General features: G+C 55.4%; 1 protein-coding gene and 1 long non-coding RNA gene across 2 annotated transcripts in view; one reads left to right on the forward strand and one right to left on the reverse strand.

Annotated features, from left to right (window-relative positions):
* Window positions 1-3,426, reverse strand: part of LOC132017564 (uncharacterized) — a 31,017-nt gene extending 27,591 nt beyond the window's left edge. The window contains exon 1 of the long non-coding RNA XR_009404331.1: window positions 3,323-3,426. This is a non-coding gene — a long non-coding RNA (uncharacterized LOC132017564). The remainder of the gene's footprint in view (window positions 1-3,322) is intronic.
* Window positions 3,427-5,118: 1,692 nt separating this feature from the next.
* Window positions 5,119-13,711, forward strand: MRGPRD (MAS related GPR family member D). The gene is given in 3 exon segments (XM_059399340.1): window positions 5,119-5,341; window positions 11,467-11,721; window positions 11,723-13,711. Coding segments are annotated over 3 exon segments (1,038 nt in total). The 5' UTR covers window positions 5,119-5,249; the 3' UTR covers window positions 12,414-13,711.
* The last annotated feature ends 4,622 nt before the right edge of the window (window positions 13,712-18,333 follow it).

An 18,333-nucleotide genomic window follows, 5' to 3' on the forward strand; every position in this document is an offset into this window, starting at 1 on the left:
CACCCAGGGTGCGGCGGTACCTCCAGCCTCTCCTGCTGGCCCAGTTGGTGCCTGGCATTCCACCTGCAAACCCTGAACTTGCTCTTCCTTACCCTGGTCAACCCAGAGCAAGGGCTGAAGGACCACCCTGGGGTGGGCTGACCCCCAAATGCATTTCTTGGCAACCAATCCCCAGGTGGTGGACTCGCTCCTCCTGGCCTCTCCAGGCCTCTGCTCCTGTGCTCCCCATTCCAACAAGCCCAGAGGCTCCTCCATCAAGGTCCCTGCTCTGCAGAGAGAGAACCCTGAGTGTCTGGAGGCAGAAGAGCTTCAGAGAGCGGAGCCCGGGGCACCAGCCTCTCCCACTCCCCGCATGGGGTGCACCCGCCCCGGCCTCGCACACTCCCCCCACCTCCTGACCCATCCCTCCAACCCTGAAAGCCAGTCCAAGAATCCCCAAAAAAGCAGAGACACTTCTGACACTTCTGGGGACTCAAAGAAGCCAAGTCAGGTCCTGAGGATACGAATGAGGGGCGGGATCCACTCAATGGGAAAGCTTCCACCAGCAGGCCTCCACTGGAAAGAAATGCCTCCCAGTCCTAAAGACGGACAAGGGAGCCTCTGAGGAGCCACTGTCTTGGGACCCAGTGAATCCGAGTCCCTGGAGGTTCACCTCTTCCTCAGGAGCTCCCACCCTAGGCCTCTGGCCCTGAGTCTAATGCCAGGAGCTACCCCTCGCCACCCGCTGGGAGCAGGAACTGACCTCCTGGCCTGGGCCCAGCTGCAGCAGCTCAGAACCCAGCCCAGTGAGCGGGCGGGCAGCCTCACTCACTGCAGGACCTGGAGATCGGGGAAGGGCTGGAGCCCCACAAGAATACACATCTGGCCGTGCTTAGTGGGCAGCGGGCTGGGAGGGTGGGGGGTGAACCCCAGGATCGGCCCTGCCCAGCGTCTGGACCCTCCTCAGGTGCGGATCCCTACAGTCTTCCCCGAGAGTAAGGCCTCTCCTCCCCCACCCAGTCCCCAGCCACATGGGGATTGCCGGCACATCCTGTCCACCCCGGACAGCCTCCCATCTGAGCTCATGGAGAGGCGGGAGCAGAGGAGAAGGGCTCGCTCCTCCTCCCACCCTGGGCCCAGGGAGCTGGCCGCAGGGGTGGGGCACAGAAGCCTCTGCGGTCCCCCACCAAAGGCAGCTCAGCTGGGACCACCCCAGCCTCCTTCTTTCTGGTGTCTGGGAAAGTCAGGAAGCAGAGGGACCCGAGCATCACAGATCTCCACCATGGAACTCTCTGGAACAAGGGGTCTAACCGCCCTCCCCTGAACACTGCGCAGGAGTCGAATTCAGGGGCTGCATATCGCCATCCCTACGAAGGAACCCGTAGCTGGCCCCACGAGGAACAAACACTGGTCTCCCTGCCACTCCAGTTGTTACTAAGCACAACGTGCTACCACCACCAGATATGCGGGGCGAGGACTGCAGAGCCGCCAGGGTAGGGCTGTGGGGCCCTGCTTTCGGTGCCCCCCCGCCACCGCTGTCTGGACAAGCACACTCCTGGATGATGCACATAAGAAACAGGGCCAAATGTGCAAAGTCAAGAGCATGCCTCAGGGAGACAGAGTACTGCCACCCGGAAGCTGTGGGCCTGGGTTTTCTCACAGATCCAGCACAGGCCTCTGGAGCAGAGGCAAAGTGTCCCTTCTAAGAGAGAGCAGGGTGGCCAGGAAGGAGGGACAAGGAAGAACCAATCCCAGCCTGGGGAGCAGGGCACAGATTGCCATTCGCAGGGGACCTGCTGTGTGCAGTGGGCCCTGGGCTAAAACCTCCACCAGCTCATTTAACCTGCACAGCTGGGCTCCCAGGGACAGGCGGCTCGAACCCAGGGTGGAGCCCCCGTCACTGTCCCACCTCTCTGGTGGCCACGTGCTTGCCCTGGAACCCAGGCCGCTGGCAGCGGCCACCAGCAAAGCACCGGCAGTAGGGGCCCCGGGGATGCCGCACTGACTAGACAGGACAGGCCCATCACAGTCCAAGGACAACCCAGACCGGCCTTGTTGGAGCCAACAGTCCAGCGCCTGAGACCAAAGGGGGGCGCAACCCAGGCTTGGGCAGCTGGCAGATGAAGCGGGCAGGCAGCAGGCCGGGGACTCGTGCTCGGCACACAGCACAACACACAGCCTGAGAGCTGAGGCCTCTTTGCGTCTTCCTGGCCTGTGTCCGTAAGACCAAACAGAAACGCCTCTCCGGCACCGGCATGGGCCTTGCTGGCTCCCACCCTGCCGGCTGTGCTTGTGAGATAACCGAGTTTTCTCTTTGGGGCCAGAATTCTGAAGCCTGAGATCCTTTCACATGTGCACGTCTTGGTCTAGAATCCTCTGCCAAGACACCCCGTCTTTTCCAGGAGCCGCGGGATCCATCTAGAAGGTGGGATGAAGGGGTGGGTCCACTAACAGTCACCTCTCCGCGGATGGGAAGCCGCCCAGCCCAAGGAAAGGTGCTCTTACAGACGTGCGTGACCCGACCAGGGAGCTACCAAAACCCGTCGCAGAGATCACCCCGTCCACACGGTCCCTTCAGGGCAACTCGGAATGCGAGCGCAGAAGTCGTGTATCTGAGGCCACTGGGGGCTGGAGACAACAGGGCTCCGTTCACAGAACAAAAGTTCATGGAAAAGTCCGCCGCAGTGAGTCAGAATGCCAGCGCCAAGCTTCCTGGCAATTTGGGAGAAGGCTCACCTACTCGGGCAGATTTCGTCCAAAAAAAAAAGAAAAGAAAAGAAAATTCTTGCGGTTGACATTAGGCACAATGAAATGAACTGTTAACGCGGTCGATGATCTCTGACACACGTATGCACACTCGCGACCTCACCAAATCGCTGCGAGGAACGTCTGTGTCCTCGCCCGAAGAACATTTCCATCACACCCCCCCCAAGAATGTCCTAGCGCCCCAGAGTCCCAGGCCCCCACCCCCGCCCCGCACCCCTGTGCTTTAGGCCACTCGAGGTCACACCGGACAGACTGCTCCCGGCCGATCTGCACAGCCCGTGATAAGTAACAGAAACAAGTCTGGTCGGCCCGGGGCGGGGGTGCGGAGGGGTGGGTGTCTCGGAAGTCCACCCACTGCCCTACCCGGGAGCTCCATCAGCGGTTTCCAGCAGGCGCCTCCCTCCCGCCGACCATTCCCAGGGCTGCCACCGGAACGTGCGCTCCCCCTACCCAAGACACAGGACCCGGAGTCCGCTCCGGGGCCGCCTCCCCAGCCCTGGGCCCAGGCCCCGGGGGCGGTCCGCCCCTCGGCCAGACTCGCCCTCCAGGGCCGCGGTCCCGCGGCAGCCACACTCACCATCCCCGGAGGAGCAAGCGCGGATCTCCAGAGTCCCACGCGAGAAGGCGGCGCACCGCGCGCTCCACGCCCGACGGCAGCGGCGCGGCCCGGCTGCGCGGGGCGGGCGCGGCTCAGCCAGGGCGCACCGCAGCCGCCGTCCAAGGCGCTGCCCGTCGCCCGCGTCCCGACGCCCGCGGCCTCGGGTGGCCCGTGGGGTCTGCCGGTCCTCGCCGTGTCACCAGCACGACCCAAGCCGGCGCCTCCTCCGGGTCCCGCGTTCCCCTCGGGTTAGGCTCCTGGGCGGCACGTGACAGAAGCCGCACTGAAGCGCGCAGGCGCACGCACTCATGCGCACGCGCACGAACTACTCACGCAGGCGCACCAACCCACCCACGCGTACAATCGTCCCCGCGCACGCACGAACTCATGCACGCGCACGCACGGGCCCACACTGGAACCGGATTGGCTCCTGTCGCTGAGAAGTCGGGGTGCGGTCGCGGGCCGGGAACAGCTGGATCCGGGCCCCTGATTCCAGGGACTCTGTCCCTCACCTGTCACTAGTCGGGAAATGTGAGCCTCTGTACCTGCCAGGCCCAGTTCTAGCCACAGAAGGTGCCAGAACGGGACAGCTCCTGCCAGGAAGCCCGTGTCTTCCTGGGTCACCTGTGTCCCCTCCCCTTCTCAGGCTAGGTGTTACCTCCTCGGGGTAAGACGTCCACCACCCCGGCTCGGCAAGCCCAGAGTAAGAGCCTGGGACGGTCCGAGCTGCTCCTCTGACATGGGGATGCTCTGTGTCCCCTGGGGACACCCGTGAGCACAATGGGGCCTCTCTGTCCTCCGTCACCTGTCCATGACGTGGGGCGTTGGTGACACTTCGACATCGGAGCTTCGTGCCTCTCCTCTCTTCACTCACGTGTCTTCCCAAAGCTGAGGCCAGAGGTCTCCCACACCGACCTCTCCTTCACGTCCAGGACCGGGCATGAGGGTGGGCACGACAGCCCCAGGCCCCAGCCACCCGTCAGTCAACGCCTGTAGACCCCAAGCAGCCACCATGTCCCGCGGGGCATCGGACCGCCAGGCTACACAGCCGTGAGGTCAGCCTCCATCCGAACCGGGAGGGGGCTCAGTTTTAGAGGACTCGTGAATTCCCAGGCAGGAAAGTGGGTTCAGCCTATGCGGGGAAAGGTCACCAACTGAGGTCAGAATGATTCCCTCTCTCTTGCCTCGAGCGCTGTACTCAAGTTGTTGAGAGAGACCGGAAGGGACTCCATGAATTTCAGTGAGGCCTCGGATGCTCAGAGGGGTCCCCTAAACCACAAAGCTCCCCAGCTAATAGGCGGACAAACTCAGACTTGAAATGGGGCTCTGGAGTCCAGGGTCCAGGCTCCTTCCTTTCCGCCCCTCAGCAAGCAGAGCCCTGGGCAGGTCCATTAGCCAGAGCATCTCTCCATGCAGAGGGCTGTGTCGACCTAATGGCCTCTCCCGGCCCACAAGAGACCCTCTTTCCTGCACAGCGCTATGTTAACGCCGAGATGATAGGGCCTGCTGATGCTCTGAGGCCTCTTTGGCTGTCCCAGACGCCCTTCAGGCAGGGAGACACTGCCAGGATGGCACAGGAAGGACGTGAACACTCCCGCAGCTCCTCACGGCCCCCAGCCTTATTCTTATTTCCCTGAAAGGCATCCCCCAGCCTAGATGGGCAGCCTGAGAGCCCACACCCAGCTAGGTCCATTAGTCCCCAGCCAGCTTGTCTGCAGGCCTCCTGGGTGGGGTGGGTGCCTTCCTGTATTTATGCCTCAAGCTCCCCTTCCAGCATCTCAGAGAGCAGAGTGAAGGCATCCCAGGGACAGGACTCCTGTGAGGCCAGGGTGGGGAGCAGCCAAGGCGAGCTGGGAGAAGCCCTGCAGAGCCGGGAGCAGGGACTGGACCGGAGCAGCTCGGGGGCATGGAGCCAGTGGAGCTGCTTCCAGGCGTTGGAATTAGGCACCAGAGCCCGGTCACCTTTCCCCGAAGGACTGAGCACCAAGTCGGGAGCAGGTAGGAGCCTCACATTTTTACTCTCTGGGTGGAGGAGAGCATGGTGGTGATGGGTGGTGCCTAGCAACAACCCCGGGGCGAGAGTCCCTGTTCAGCCAGACATGGCTGGATGGCCCGGGAGGTGCCTCAACTTCCCCGAGCTGGCATCTTCCAAATAAAACGGACAACAGAAGCCTAGCTCACACCCATATTTGAAGTGGTTCAGATCACCCCCAGGGGGCCAGCCACATGGGGAGCCCCCATCAGTGGTGACAGCCAGGCCAGGACAAAGGAGGGACATACAGGTGTCAGGTGAGCACAACTGAAGAAGACATTCACTTTGTTTTGGGGAAAGCAGCAAGGCATAGGTTTTCATTTCTGTAAAAACATTATATGGAAATGCACAGAAAAAAAATCCTTCAAGGGTGTGATCCTACCGTTAACACTGGGAGGCAGCACGAGGGCATAGCAAAACCTACGTCCTCTTGACCCTCAGACCTTTTAAAGGAGACTGTTTTACTATCTCATCTAGGTGACCTTTTAAACGTTTAAAGGACAAGGAGAGATGGACTGTATTAGCTAGAAATGACATTTCCCGAAGGCGTCAGGTGAGGTAGACAGAAATTCAAACAAGGCTTCTGAAGACAGGCATCCTACAGCTAACTCGACAGGCACCGTCTTCTAAACCATCACCTTTCACGTGTGATCACTGAGCACTGGCTACGGCAGGCCTGGGCCCAGGGCGGGGAGGGCGTGGAGGGGCTCTAGTCCGATGCTGGCCTGCCCGAGGGGCTCACAGGCCCAGTGACAACCCTCGTAGCTCAGAGTCGGAGGGAGTGCGGGGCTCAGGGAAGAGCCCAGCAGAGGGGAGGCAGCGGGGGAGGAGGGTAGGCTCCAGCAACCCGTCGCAGAAGTGCATTGGTCTTACCAGATCACGACCCGCCCTCCGGATCGGATTGGTTTCACCTTGAACACCTCGTACAGGCCCACCTCTGAGAGGAGCGCAGCGGCTTGGTGCCTCAACAGATCACTGAGGGGGACACAGTTGGGCCCATCGCTGTCAGGAGGAGGCCCCCTCCCCCCGCCCCCCACACCCCTCCCCTCTTCTTCCTTCTTTCACTGGAAAGGAGGAACCTTCCCGCATGGGGTCCCGCAAGCTTGGTGGGCTCCCCGCTTCTCCCGTCTCTCCTGGGCAGTGCCCAGCTCCCAGGCCGCTTGCCCGCGGTACCGACTCTGCCCCCCGGCGCACTCCCCCCGCCCCCCTGCAGCCGTGACCGTGCCTGCGCCCTCAGGTCTCCCTCTGCTGAGCAGCTCCCGTTTGGGTCCTCCGTCCCTGGTCCCATTTCTCTACCCTCGCCTCCCCCCTGCCCACTACAACACACCCCTTCAAAGGGTCACCCACACCCCTGCCTCCACAGCTGCCTCCTCGGCACATCTGGGGGTCTCTGTTGCCGAGAGCCGCCCCTTTGGAGGGGTCTAGGGAGCCGCTGCGCCTGCAGCACACCGTCGTCCCTCCACACGCTCTGTCCCCACTGCCGCTTGGCTACTAAAGCTGCTCTCCCGGCAGCTGTCAGCCCCTCTGGAAGTTCCCACCCCGAAAGCTGCATATTCTTGCTTGTCGATGGTCTCCCCTTCGAGCAGCATCCCCGGGAAGGTCTGTAGCCCAGGACCCAGAATAGCCCTGGCCTGGTCCACCCTCTGTCCCCATCAGCGGGGTATCAGGTGACAGCTGAGAAGCAGCCCAGGTGTGCGGAGGGCCCCTGTCCAGGCTTCTGGGACCCTGACCAGAGCAGAGGGTCGGGGGGCACTACATGCACTCAGAGGTGGGGTGGGGCACTGGACTGGGGGGCGTCAGTCGGCCCACAGGGTGACCTAGTGCATCCCGCCCTGCCCGAGGAGCAGGTGCCACCCGCGTCCTCCATCCCTGGGGAGCGGCCCACACATTCCTTACTTAGCGTGGGGCTTCGAGGACACTCCTTCGCTGAGCCTGGCACTGGGCGGGGACCAATCACTAGTGGCTCGGGAGGGCGGTGTGTAAAGGGTTCCGCTGGCTGGGGAGGGGCCAGGGGAGCAGGGTCCCAGCCCCCTGCACAGACAGCAATGGGTCTCTCATAGCAGCCCCTCCAACGAGCCTCTCCCTGCCGCCCTCCAACCTCAGCACCTTCCAGCAGGTCCCTGCCTTCTTATGTACCCCCTGGGGGACAGGGGATAATCCTGTCTATTGTACATTCCCCACCCTGGACCGTGAGTTCTATGAGGACGGCCTTTCTGTGTCCTGGCCACTGCTGTGCATCTATACTGTGTTTCTATGTGTATCTGTACTATCTGTGTGTGCATCTGTGCTCCTGGGTGCGGACATGCATTCCGCGCATGTCCATATGCTATCATCTACCCCGTGGGACACAGAGCACCATGTAGGTACCTGGCACATAGTAGAAGTTTGATCAATGTTACTTAAACATCTGTGGATCCTGCGGGAGGGACTCCTGACTGTGACGACAGACAGGGCACCTATGGAGGCTGTGTGGGTCATGGTCCCACCCTCCCACTGTGGATGCCGAGAAACTGGGGAGAAAACACAATCCCCCTCCTACCCAGCCCTGGAGAGGTAGGAAATCTCTGGGTCCTAGAGCGACGCCGGTGGCCCAGAGAACATCAGATGGGGCTTAGGTGGGGTGGGGATGAGGAAGGGCTGTGGGGCTGGGAAGTCCCTTGGAGCTGGAGCAGAGGGGGCTCCACAAGGCCAAGCCCAGGAGCTCCCTGCTGCTTAGACAAGCAGCTTTCTGCACAGAATGCCCTCAGGAGCCTCCCCCCTGCCTGAGACTGTGGGGGAAGGGTGCATGAGCTGAGTCAGGCACCAATTTCAGGAACTAAAGCCCCAGATTTGCAGCATTCACAGTAACAGAGTCTGAATTTACAAACGTCTGCACGATGCCACATCTCCGACCCATGAACCCCACCACAGACCTGCTCCTGGACCAGTGACACCCTGTGGATACCAACAGAAACCAGGGCCAAATCCTGGTAGCAGATCTCAGCATTGAAAGTGAAGAGGCCTGGGGCGCCTGGATGGCTCAGTCGGTTAAGTATTTGCTTTAGTTTCAGGTCATGATCCCAGGGTCCAGAGACTGAGCTCCCCATCAGGCTCCCTGCTCAGCGGGGAGTCTGGCTCTCCCTTTCCCACTGCCTCTCTGCCTGGCTTGTGCGCTCTTTCCCTCTCTCTCTCCCTCACTCTCATAAATAGATAAAATAAAAAATAAAGTGAAGAAGGCCACCACATAAAAGGTACACTTGACAGGGACGGCATGATCATCTCAGATTTGTCCCCACTTAACAAAGATTCCAAAAGCCGAAGAGAAAATGACAAAACTTATTTGTGGCAGATAAAAATATTCGTAGTGCTATGAAATAATATCTGTAACAAATTTATGGAAATTTAAATTTTACGTATTTTCAGTGGTTTTCGACGTTAAAATATTTAGGCATGAACAACAATGAAGACACTATAAACCAAAATGCATGAAACAGCTAAAGAAATACTTAGGAGTCATCCAGAGCCCAAAATGCCCCTTAGAAAGAGAAATTTTGATAGTTGCCTAGCAGTTCAACACAGGAAGCTGAAAAACAATCACAAGGTAAATCCAAAGAAAGTAAAAGAAGTAAAAGCATCAATTAAAATTGGAACCGGGGGTGCCTGGGTGGCTCAGTGAGTTAAGCGTCTGCCTTCAGTTCAGGTCATGATCCCAGGGACCTGGGATCGAGTCCCACGTTGGGCTCCCTGTTTGCAGAGAGCCTGTTTCTCCCTCTCCTCCCTGTTCATGCTCTCTCATTTTCTCTCAAATAAATAAATAAAATCTTTTTTTTTAAACAGAAAACTGGAGGGTCCCTGGGTGGCTCAGTGGGGTGGCTCAGTGGGTTAAAGCCTCTGCCTTCGGCTCGGGTCATGATCCCAGGCTCCTGGGATCGAGCCCGGAATCAGACTCTCTGCTCTGCGGGGAGCCTGCTTCCTCCTCTCTCTCTGCCTGCCTCTCTGCCGACTTGTGATTTCTCTCTGTCAAATAAATAAATAAAATCTTTTAAATAAATAAATAAATAAAATGGAAATCTGGAAACAAAGAAACAATAGAGACGTTTAAGAAAAAGTTCTCGTAAAACTGAGCCTCTAGCAAACTGATTTTTTAAAAAAAGAAGTGAGCACACAAATTTAAAATGGAAGATTGAATTAGGGCTTTAAAAATTATAAGGGAATATTGTGTAGATTATTTACAGTATCTACCAATAAATGTGAAACCATAAGCATGAAGAATTACCCAGAAAAATAACATCGCCTACTCTAACTCAAGAAGAGATTCAAAATCTGATTAAACCTATTATATAGTTGCACTTGTAATTTTCTTTTCACAAAGCCATGCCTGTCTCCTAACAATCACATAAAAATAACCTGACCAGATGGTTTTACCTTCTGCCAAATCTTCAAAGAAAGATAATCCTTACATGCTACAAATTGTTCCAGAAGGTAGAGAAAAAAGGCAATCTCTTCAAGTCATTTTATGCAACCAGTATAATCTCACATCTTTGAAATAAAAAACAGACAAGGATAGTACAAGAGGGGAAAATTATAGGCTAATTTCACTTATGAACATGGGGGGACATTTTCTAAATAAAACCAGGATACCTGAGGGGAAAGGGGAGTGACCAGAGCAAATAGAAATGGTCTATCCTAAAAATGTAACAAGGAGTAAATACCAGAAAACGTACCACTATAGATCCACCACATAAAGAGACAAAGGGAGGAAAAAAAGAAAGGGATTAAGTAGATGCAGAAAAATAATTGTGATCAATTCCATCATTTATGATAAAAACTCTCAGACAACCAGGAAGGGAATTTTCTCACCCTGATCAAAGATAATACCACAAACTCAGAGTAACCATCACATCTGATAGAGAAACTTGAAGTTTAGGGAGAAGATAAGCACACCTGACTGCAACCAGCGCTCAGCAGATGACTAGATGTTCTGGGCTATGCTATAAGACATGAAAAAGAAATTAGAGGGATAAGAAAATCAAACTTGTCAACAGAAAAATGGATAGGTATGGTCCGCTATATTAGGACATTTGCCTGATTAATAAAAACGACAAGAATCAACAGGGTTCCTCCACACCAGCAATGATCAAGAGGAAAATACATCAGAGGCATTTCTGTGTCTAGCCACAAGGGAGGAACTGGTACTGGACCAGCCCTCCCACGGTCAACAACCAGAAAACTGGAGAAAACAGAAGACTCAGCTGTGTTCAGATACTGGACAAGAGGCATCCCCGGAGTGTGAACTCCAAGAAAAGGGAAATAGAAGAGATGAGCCCTGTGATCACCCCAGCTTTATGCCTGAAGATGCTCTCTGGAAGGGGGAAACCAGCCAGAGCTCAGTGGTCTCCTGGAGGATGAAACATCATGAAAAGGGCACAGAACGAGTACTGAGTGGCTGTCAGCCACACAGCACCAGAGCTCACACCAAACCACTTACATATTTTAAACACACATGCCCATAAAAGCAGTATGTAGGACAGAGAAGCCAGAACAGAGTTTTGAGGGTCTCATGTGTAAAGGGAACTTGGTAAGTCAAGAGCGAAAAGAAAGCCTTTGATAAAAGTCAATACTTCTTCATGATTAAAAAATAATAATAATAAACTCAAAATGCAAGAGAACCTCTTCACTTGACAAAGGGTGTTTAGAACAACTTGGGGTATGTCACAGCAGGGCTGGCAGAGTTGGCGGGATGGGAACCAGGAAAGCAGGGAATGGGCTAAGCCTCCTGGTTATGTTTCTTTTTTTTTTTTCTTTTAAAGATTTTATTTATTAATTTGACAGACAGAGATCACAAGTAGGCAGAGAGAGAGGGGGAAGCAGGCTCCCTGCTGAGCAGAGAGCCAGATGTAGGGCTCGATCCCAGGACTCTAGAACCATGACCTGAGCCGAAGGCAGAGGCTTTAACCCACTGAGCCACCCAGGTGCCCCTCCTGGTTATGTTTCTTATAAACAGAACCCAGGAGAAAGCCCTGAAACTGGACAGTTGGGGTGTGGGGCCCCAAGAAGCCCCTTGGGGCTCCAGCAACACAGAACCTCAAGTCGGTCCATATTCTTTCCACAGGATGAACGGGATTATAGCGGACTCCTATGTCCAGAAACTCTCCCCAAATGACTCCATGATAAACACACCGGACACCGCTCCCGAGGTGCTGAGCATCCTGGCCACGTTCGTCTGCATGTGTGGCATGATGGGCAATGGCCTGGTGGTCTGGCTGCTGAGCTGCCCGGGGCAGATGACCCCGTTCTGCACGTACATCCTCCACCTGGCCGTGGCTGACTTCCTCTTCCTCCTCTGCACGGCCGTCACCCTCTCTCTCGACCCGACCCCTGCTGGCCTATGAGGTGATGGAGAGAGCGAGGTCCTTCACCTACACCACCAGCCTGACCCTCCTGACGGCCATCAGCACGCAGCGCTGCCTGTCTGTCCTCTTCCCCATCTGGTACAAGTGTCGCCGCCCCCGGCACCTGTCAGCCGTGGTGTGTGCCCTGCTCTGGGTGCTGTCCCTCCTGATGAACGTGCTGGTCTCACTCTTCTGCAGGGAGTTCTGGTTCAGCCTAAGGCAGTGTTACACGGTGGACTCCGTCTTCAGTTTCCTCATCATGGGGATCTTCACCCCAGTGATGACCCTGTCCAGCGTGACCCTCTTCGTGCGGGTGCGGAGGAGCTCACAGGAGTGGGGGCGGCCGCAGCCCACACGGCTGTACGTGGTCATCCTGGCCTCTGTCACGATGTTCCTCATCTGCGCCCTGCCTCTCGGCATCAGCTGGTTCTTCCTCTATTGGCTGGACCTGCCCCAGAATCAGAAGACTCTTTTCCACCACATGGCATGCCTCTCCTCGGCCCTGAGCAGCAGTGCCAATCCTGTCATCTACTTCGTGGTGGGCAGCCAGGGACACTGCTGCTTGCGGGAGTCCCCAGGGGCCATACTCCGCAGGGTGCTGAGGGAGGAGCCTGACGGGGAGGGGAGGGAGACACCCCCCACGGGCACCAACGAGCTGGGGGCCTGAGAGCCTGGGCGCCCCGGGGATCTGCATGCCTTCCCTGCCCAGTGTCTGTCTGGCCTGCTGTTAACAGCCCCAGAGCCTTGCCCCTTGCCCTGTTGGGGTCTCTTTCTTCTAGGCCAAAGCCCCCCATGCCTTGATGTGGTCTGGCTCTCACAATGGGACTCAGCTGGGAAGACAAAATGCAATTTTTCCTGGGTGTCACAGGGCTCTCCTTCGCTGAGGCCTGGCCTGTGGAGCCTGATTGTCCCCCAGGCTCTGTGGGTGGGTCGCCTGCTTCCATGTGAATGTGGAAGCACATTCTCCAAGCCTCCTGCTCCCCTCCAAGGACATCTTTGTGCAGGAGGCAGGGTGTGGGTCCTGTGACTTTCTGGCCTGATGCTGGTCCTTGGGCACATGCTGGTGGCACCAGCTGACCGCCAGGGGGATGCCCATGGTCTGCCTTCCACCAGGGGTCCTGCTGACCCCTTCCATGACTGCAGTCCTTGGCCAGCCGTGTCCACCACTGACCAAACCCACCGGCCGTAAGCCTCGTCCTCCACCTGGTCCAGGACAGCGCTTGACCCCTGACCTTTGCCTTCGGCTTGCTGTGCAGCACCACACCTGGCAACCACGGCAGGTCTGTTTGCTTTGCTCCAGGAGGCTGCCCTGGAACCAGGAGAGCCCCTGCTGACCCCCTGGAGATGCACAACAGATCTTGATGGGACTGTGCCCAGGAGGCAGGGGCAAAAAAAACTGGATAGGGGTCTTCCCAGAGTTGTTACTAGTCCTAAAAATGTGTAGGATGTTAGTGACATTACAAGAATGGGTTGTGACGGGTGCTGGGTGGCTCAGTCAGCTAAGCGTCTGCTTTCAGCTCAGGTCATGATCCCGGGGTCCTGGGATCGAGCCCCGTGTCAGGCTCCCTGCTCCGCGGGGAGTCTCCTCCTCCCTCTGCCTCGGCCCCTCCTCCCTGTCCATTGCTCACGCTCTCTTTCTTGCTCTCTCTCAATTAAATAAATAAAATATTTTGGAAAAAAAAAAAAAAAAGAATGGGTTGTAAAGCTAAGTAGTATCTTTAAACTATAATACAACACAATTTTTGATCAACCATGCTAAGAAAAAAGATTATATTAATTCTCAGTTCCCTTTATGGAAGAAATTCAAAACTGTTACCTATGAAAAAATGTCAAAGAGTGCGCAGCAAGAATGGTAGAAAAAATATTGCAGATGTTTTCCTGTATTTTGCATTATTTGTGGTATTTGTCACTTATAAAAATCTACAGTTTGCTATGATTTCTTGTCCTGTTCTAAATAAATGGTCATTGTTGCATCTAACTTTGTATTTATGATTTTGTTTTCTTTTTCTTAAGGAGCATCCCCCTCTTGTTGATAAGCTTTGGTCCCCACAGAATCTGTACTAGGATGGAGGACAGAGGAATTACCAAACTCCAGGATGGTCAGCAGGACTCAAAGGGGGACCACTGAGCTACTGTCATAGACATCCATGAGTAGGAGGATCCCCAGGACCACAGGGCAGGGGGCTGTTTCCAATGGCCCAGGATAGCTCATGTGAACAGAATGACAACTCAAAATTCTAATGTCTTGTTTTGAGGTTAGGACTGCGATTCAGGGACTCTCTGTGACACTGTGGAAAGAAATCTGTGAGTACTGAGTGTGTCTTCAGTACACAACCCACACCCTCCAGAGCTGGGGCCAGCCACTCGTCTCCAGCTTGTTCATGAATCTGTGATTTTTTTTTTTCTCCCTTCTAGAGGGCAATCTCCCTGTGAGGCGGGCCTGGCTATTTTCAGCCTCATCCAAGGCTAATGGCAAAGACTGACATCCGTCAAAAAGAACTTGACTTTCAGAATGAAAAAACAAGTCCGTGCATGAGCTGCCAATTTGCTTTATCTATTTTGAAACTATGTTATTAGGAGCATACAAATTTAGGAATGTTATATCATCCTGGGGAGTTGGGGCTTTGGTGACAAATTATGAAGTTACTATCATTGATCCTAGTCATGATACGCCTTACGATCTATCTCGTCTGATACTAACTTGGCTGCACCAGCTTTCTTCTGGAGGGCACTTGCATCTCCTTGCCTTCTTTGACTTTTGACCTTTTGGTATTCTTCGCTGTTAGATCTATCACTTTTAAACAGTTGAGAATTGGGTTGAGCTGCACCTTTGGACATTAAACCCAACACTACAGTGAGCAGGCCTGGTCCGCCATCCCTCCCGGCTGTCAGTCCTGATGAGCTGTACAGGTGAGCAGTCCTCACTAAGCTGTTTTAGTGATTGAGGAAAAGGACGGGCTCTGGTTTTCATCCCGATTCTGTCACCACTGTCCTGGGTGCCCTTGGGCCCACCTTGCACCCTCTCTGAGCTGTCTTCTCCTCTGTATACTGGGACAATCACCTCCCTCCTCTACCAACCTTCTCTGTGGAAAGGACACACAGGTCCCGCATCCATCCATCACTGGGCACTGAGAAGCACCACCCCAAAGGTGGAACCCTGGGCTTGTAGTGGGTTAGAGATATATGGGCACAGCCCAGCCCTGTCTGAGCTATCCCAGGCCACTCTATCCTGTCCCAGGGCCACCAGGGTCCATTAAAAGATGTCAGCGCAAGGGGACTTGCAGGCTCCCAAAGGATGAACGCTCCTTTCAAATAAGGTCGTGATTTATTTGGCTCTTGAGTCTCCTATGGTGCATTTTCTGAGGCAGGGCTGAACTCTGTCCTGCACTGGGGCATTCTGCTGCAAACTTGGAAAGCCCAGGACCTACTCAGGAGAGTAAACAGAGGGCTGGCCAGGGGCACTAGGAGGACAAGAGAAGTCAAGATGACAGGGACAGCGGGGTTGGCGGTACACAACCTCCCTTCCAGTCCACTCTGCTGCCAAAATCCCCCACCCCCACCCCCAGAGGCTCCTCTCACCTCCCTTTTGTCAAAGGGAACATTTGCCTTTTCCAGACCTGGCTCCCTGCGGTCTGTCTGGGGCAGAGCCAGGAGCGTGCAAAAGAGGGAAATGCAGAGAGAAAAAGGAGAAATGGGCCGTCACCTCCCGAACCTTCCTCCTGCCCCAGACTCCTCTCCCTTCTCAAGCATCGATGAGGGAGTGGGGAGCAGGGGAGAGAGGGCCACTTAAGAGAGCCCCGAGACCCTGCAGGTGTAGGTGTAGAGAAGCTTCTCAGGCCCCACGAGAGAGGCACACAGGGTGCTGTGGCACAGTGACCGCCCCGCAGAGTGCTCAGCCCTCCGAGAGTGACCTGAAGCTGGCTGTCCTCTGGCCAGGCTGTTCATCCTGCACAAACAGAACCTGATCACCGGAACAGGGATGCGAATCAGGACCCTGGGCGCGCCTGCCCCTGCCATAGGGCACAGCCCTGGCCCCACCCAGACAAGCCCCATCCCAAGCCCAGCACCCACTCCAGCAGGCCCCTTCAATTAAGCTATGCCCCAGGCTCCACACACCCCCACAGGCTCCTGCTCTGCCCACTGCAGGCCCCTCCCAGGCCGCGCCCGAGCCCCACGCCCAGTCCCGCTTTGCCTAGCAAGCTCCACAAGAACACCCGGGCCCAGCTCCCGCCGGGCCCCGCCCCCCACCCTCAGCCTCCTAGAAAGGATTCCCCCAGCAAGGGCTGGAGTGTCTTGCCTGGCGGAAGAGGAGCAGGCCTGCCTGGAGAAGGGGCAAGTACCGGGGAGCCCTGGAAGCTCCAGAGCCCCCTGCGAGAGCCCCTCTCGTGCACAGAGCCTCCAGCAGCCACATCCCCACCCTGGAGTCCCTGCCCCCTGAGCTTGGATCCCAGGGGCGCCTGAGACAGCCTCCCCTTACCCAGCCGGGTCAGGGGAGGCCGTGGGCTAAGTAAAGGCCCCCTGCATGACGACCACAGCCACCCCCTTCTCCGTCCCCCGCTGCGACATGACCCAGGACTTCCCCTTCCAGGGGATTGCTCGTAGGGAAAGAATTCACTGAATCTACCGTACAGGTTTACAGTGAAGTTGAAATGAGATAGAGCAGGGGAAGGACCGCATAAGGCCAGGCACATAATACGGACGCAGCACGTGACTGTAAACCAGCCATGACTTGCCGGCCGGCAGCCCCCACGACGGACCAGGCGCCATTCTTAACACTATACGGCCATGAGCTGTACAGTCCCCCGCAGCACTGGGAGGTGCTTCTACCAGCACCTCCTTTACAGCTGAGGCAGCTTGGGTGGGAAAGGGCTGACTGGCTTGTCGGAGAACCAGGAGGCCGCAGAAGGAGGCTCTGAGGCCAGGTATTCAGCTCTAGAGTCCCTGAGCTCGGCCCACGTGCTGTCCTGCCTCTGGAGGGTGGGCACCAGCGTGGGAGAGAGCATCGCTGCATTTCACACTCTTCAGCAAACTCAGAGCCCAGCCCAAATTCACATTCGTAAACACCAAGCGGATGACAAATGCTTAGTATTCTCCAAAGTAAAACAAACCAGCCTCAGGTTTGTATCCGGCGACAAGACCAAGAGCAGGAATATGGGGCCGTTCTGGAAAGGAGACAAAAGTGAAAGCACACCCTGGTCAGAGCAGAGACCCCCCAGCTCCCTGGGCAGAAGGTGGGAGGGTCCTCACCGGGTGTGTTAGGATGCCTGTGGCTGATGCGACAAAGGACCACAAGCTGAGTGGCTTCAAACAACACAAATGTATAATCTTACGGTTTAGGAGGTCTGAAATCTAAAATGGATCAGCAGGGCCGAGTTCGCCCTGGGGGCTGTAGAAGGGAATCTGTGTCCTTGCCTTTTCCAGCTTCGGGAGGCCCTCGGCCTCCTCCATCATCAAAGCCAGTCAGCCACCACCTTCACATCACTCTCTGCTACACCGCATCACCTTCCTCTCACAGGCCTGCTTCCCTCTTTTAAGGATTTATTAAGTCCGCCCAGACAATCCAGAACCACCTCCCCATCTCAAGATGCTCCATTATGTCTGCAAAGTCCCTTCACCATTAAGGTCACTCACATCCTTAACGGTGAGGATGTGAGTGACACAAACATCCTTGCGGGACCATTATCCTGTCTACCATCCTGCAAAATGGCCTATCCAAGAGATGAGACCTACAGAGTGTGTGTAGTGCTTTCTTACAAAAACCAGTGGTCCCTTCTCTATAAACTGATAGTGAAGCCAGTAGTCAACTCAGCCGGCCCCCCCATCCACAGAATTATCCATCAGCTCTTAGTACCATACTCTTAAATAAAAATAGAGTCGAAGATCTCCAGGGAAAGTTTAAACATGAAAGACAAGATGTGAAAACAAAATGGAGAAAGAAACTCTGAGGAAACAGACCGTGCAGGGTGCTGCAGGAAGCAGCAGAAAATACTGCCTTCCAGCATCAGGCTGAAAACGATCCTCAGCCTATGATCCAACCATCAACCCGAGTCTGAGACCAGATAAAGAAAAGTCTTCCCAAAAAAACCCCAAAAACAACAACAATTCTACCATACCTTTACTCTCTAAAGGCCACTAATAGCAAAAAGCAAGAAAGAGGGGTTTTGAGTTTTATGAGAGTGTTTGAGGCTGTGCATAGAAAGTGCATAAAAGGGCGCCTGGGTGGCTCAGTGGGTTAAGGCCTCTGCCTTCGGCTCGGGTCGTGATCCCAGGGTCCTGGAATCAAGCCCAACATCAGGTTCTCTGCTCAGCAGGGAGCCTGCTTCCTCCTCTCTCTCTGCCTGCCTCTCTGCCTACTTGTGATCTCTGTCTGTCAAATAAATAAAATAAAATCATTTTTAAAAGTACATAAAATTTAAGCAAATGAGAAAAACAAGGCAATCAATAACTAGTAAAAACAAAGAGTTGTCCAAGAAAGGAAATATAATCAGCACTTATCATATTTATTTCCTCTAACCTGATTTGTCCTCCACATGAACCCATCTAGTCCCACGGCCGATTAGCATTATAGAGTCCGTGATACCCTGTCC

The sequence above is a fragment of the Mustela nigripes genome, chromosome 1 (assembly GCF_022355385.1).
Source record: "Mustela nigripes isolate SB6536 chromosome 1, MUSNIG.SB6536, whole genome shotgun sequence".
Lineage (NCBI taxonomy): Eukaryota > Metazoa > Chordata > Mammalia > Carnivora > Mustelidae > Mustela > Mustela nigripes.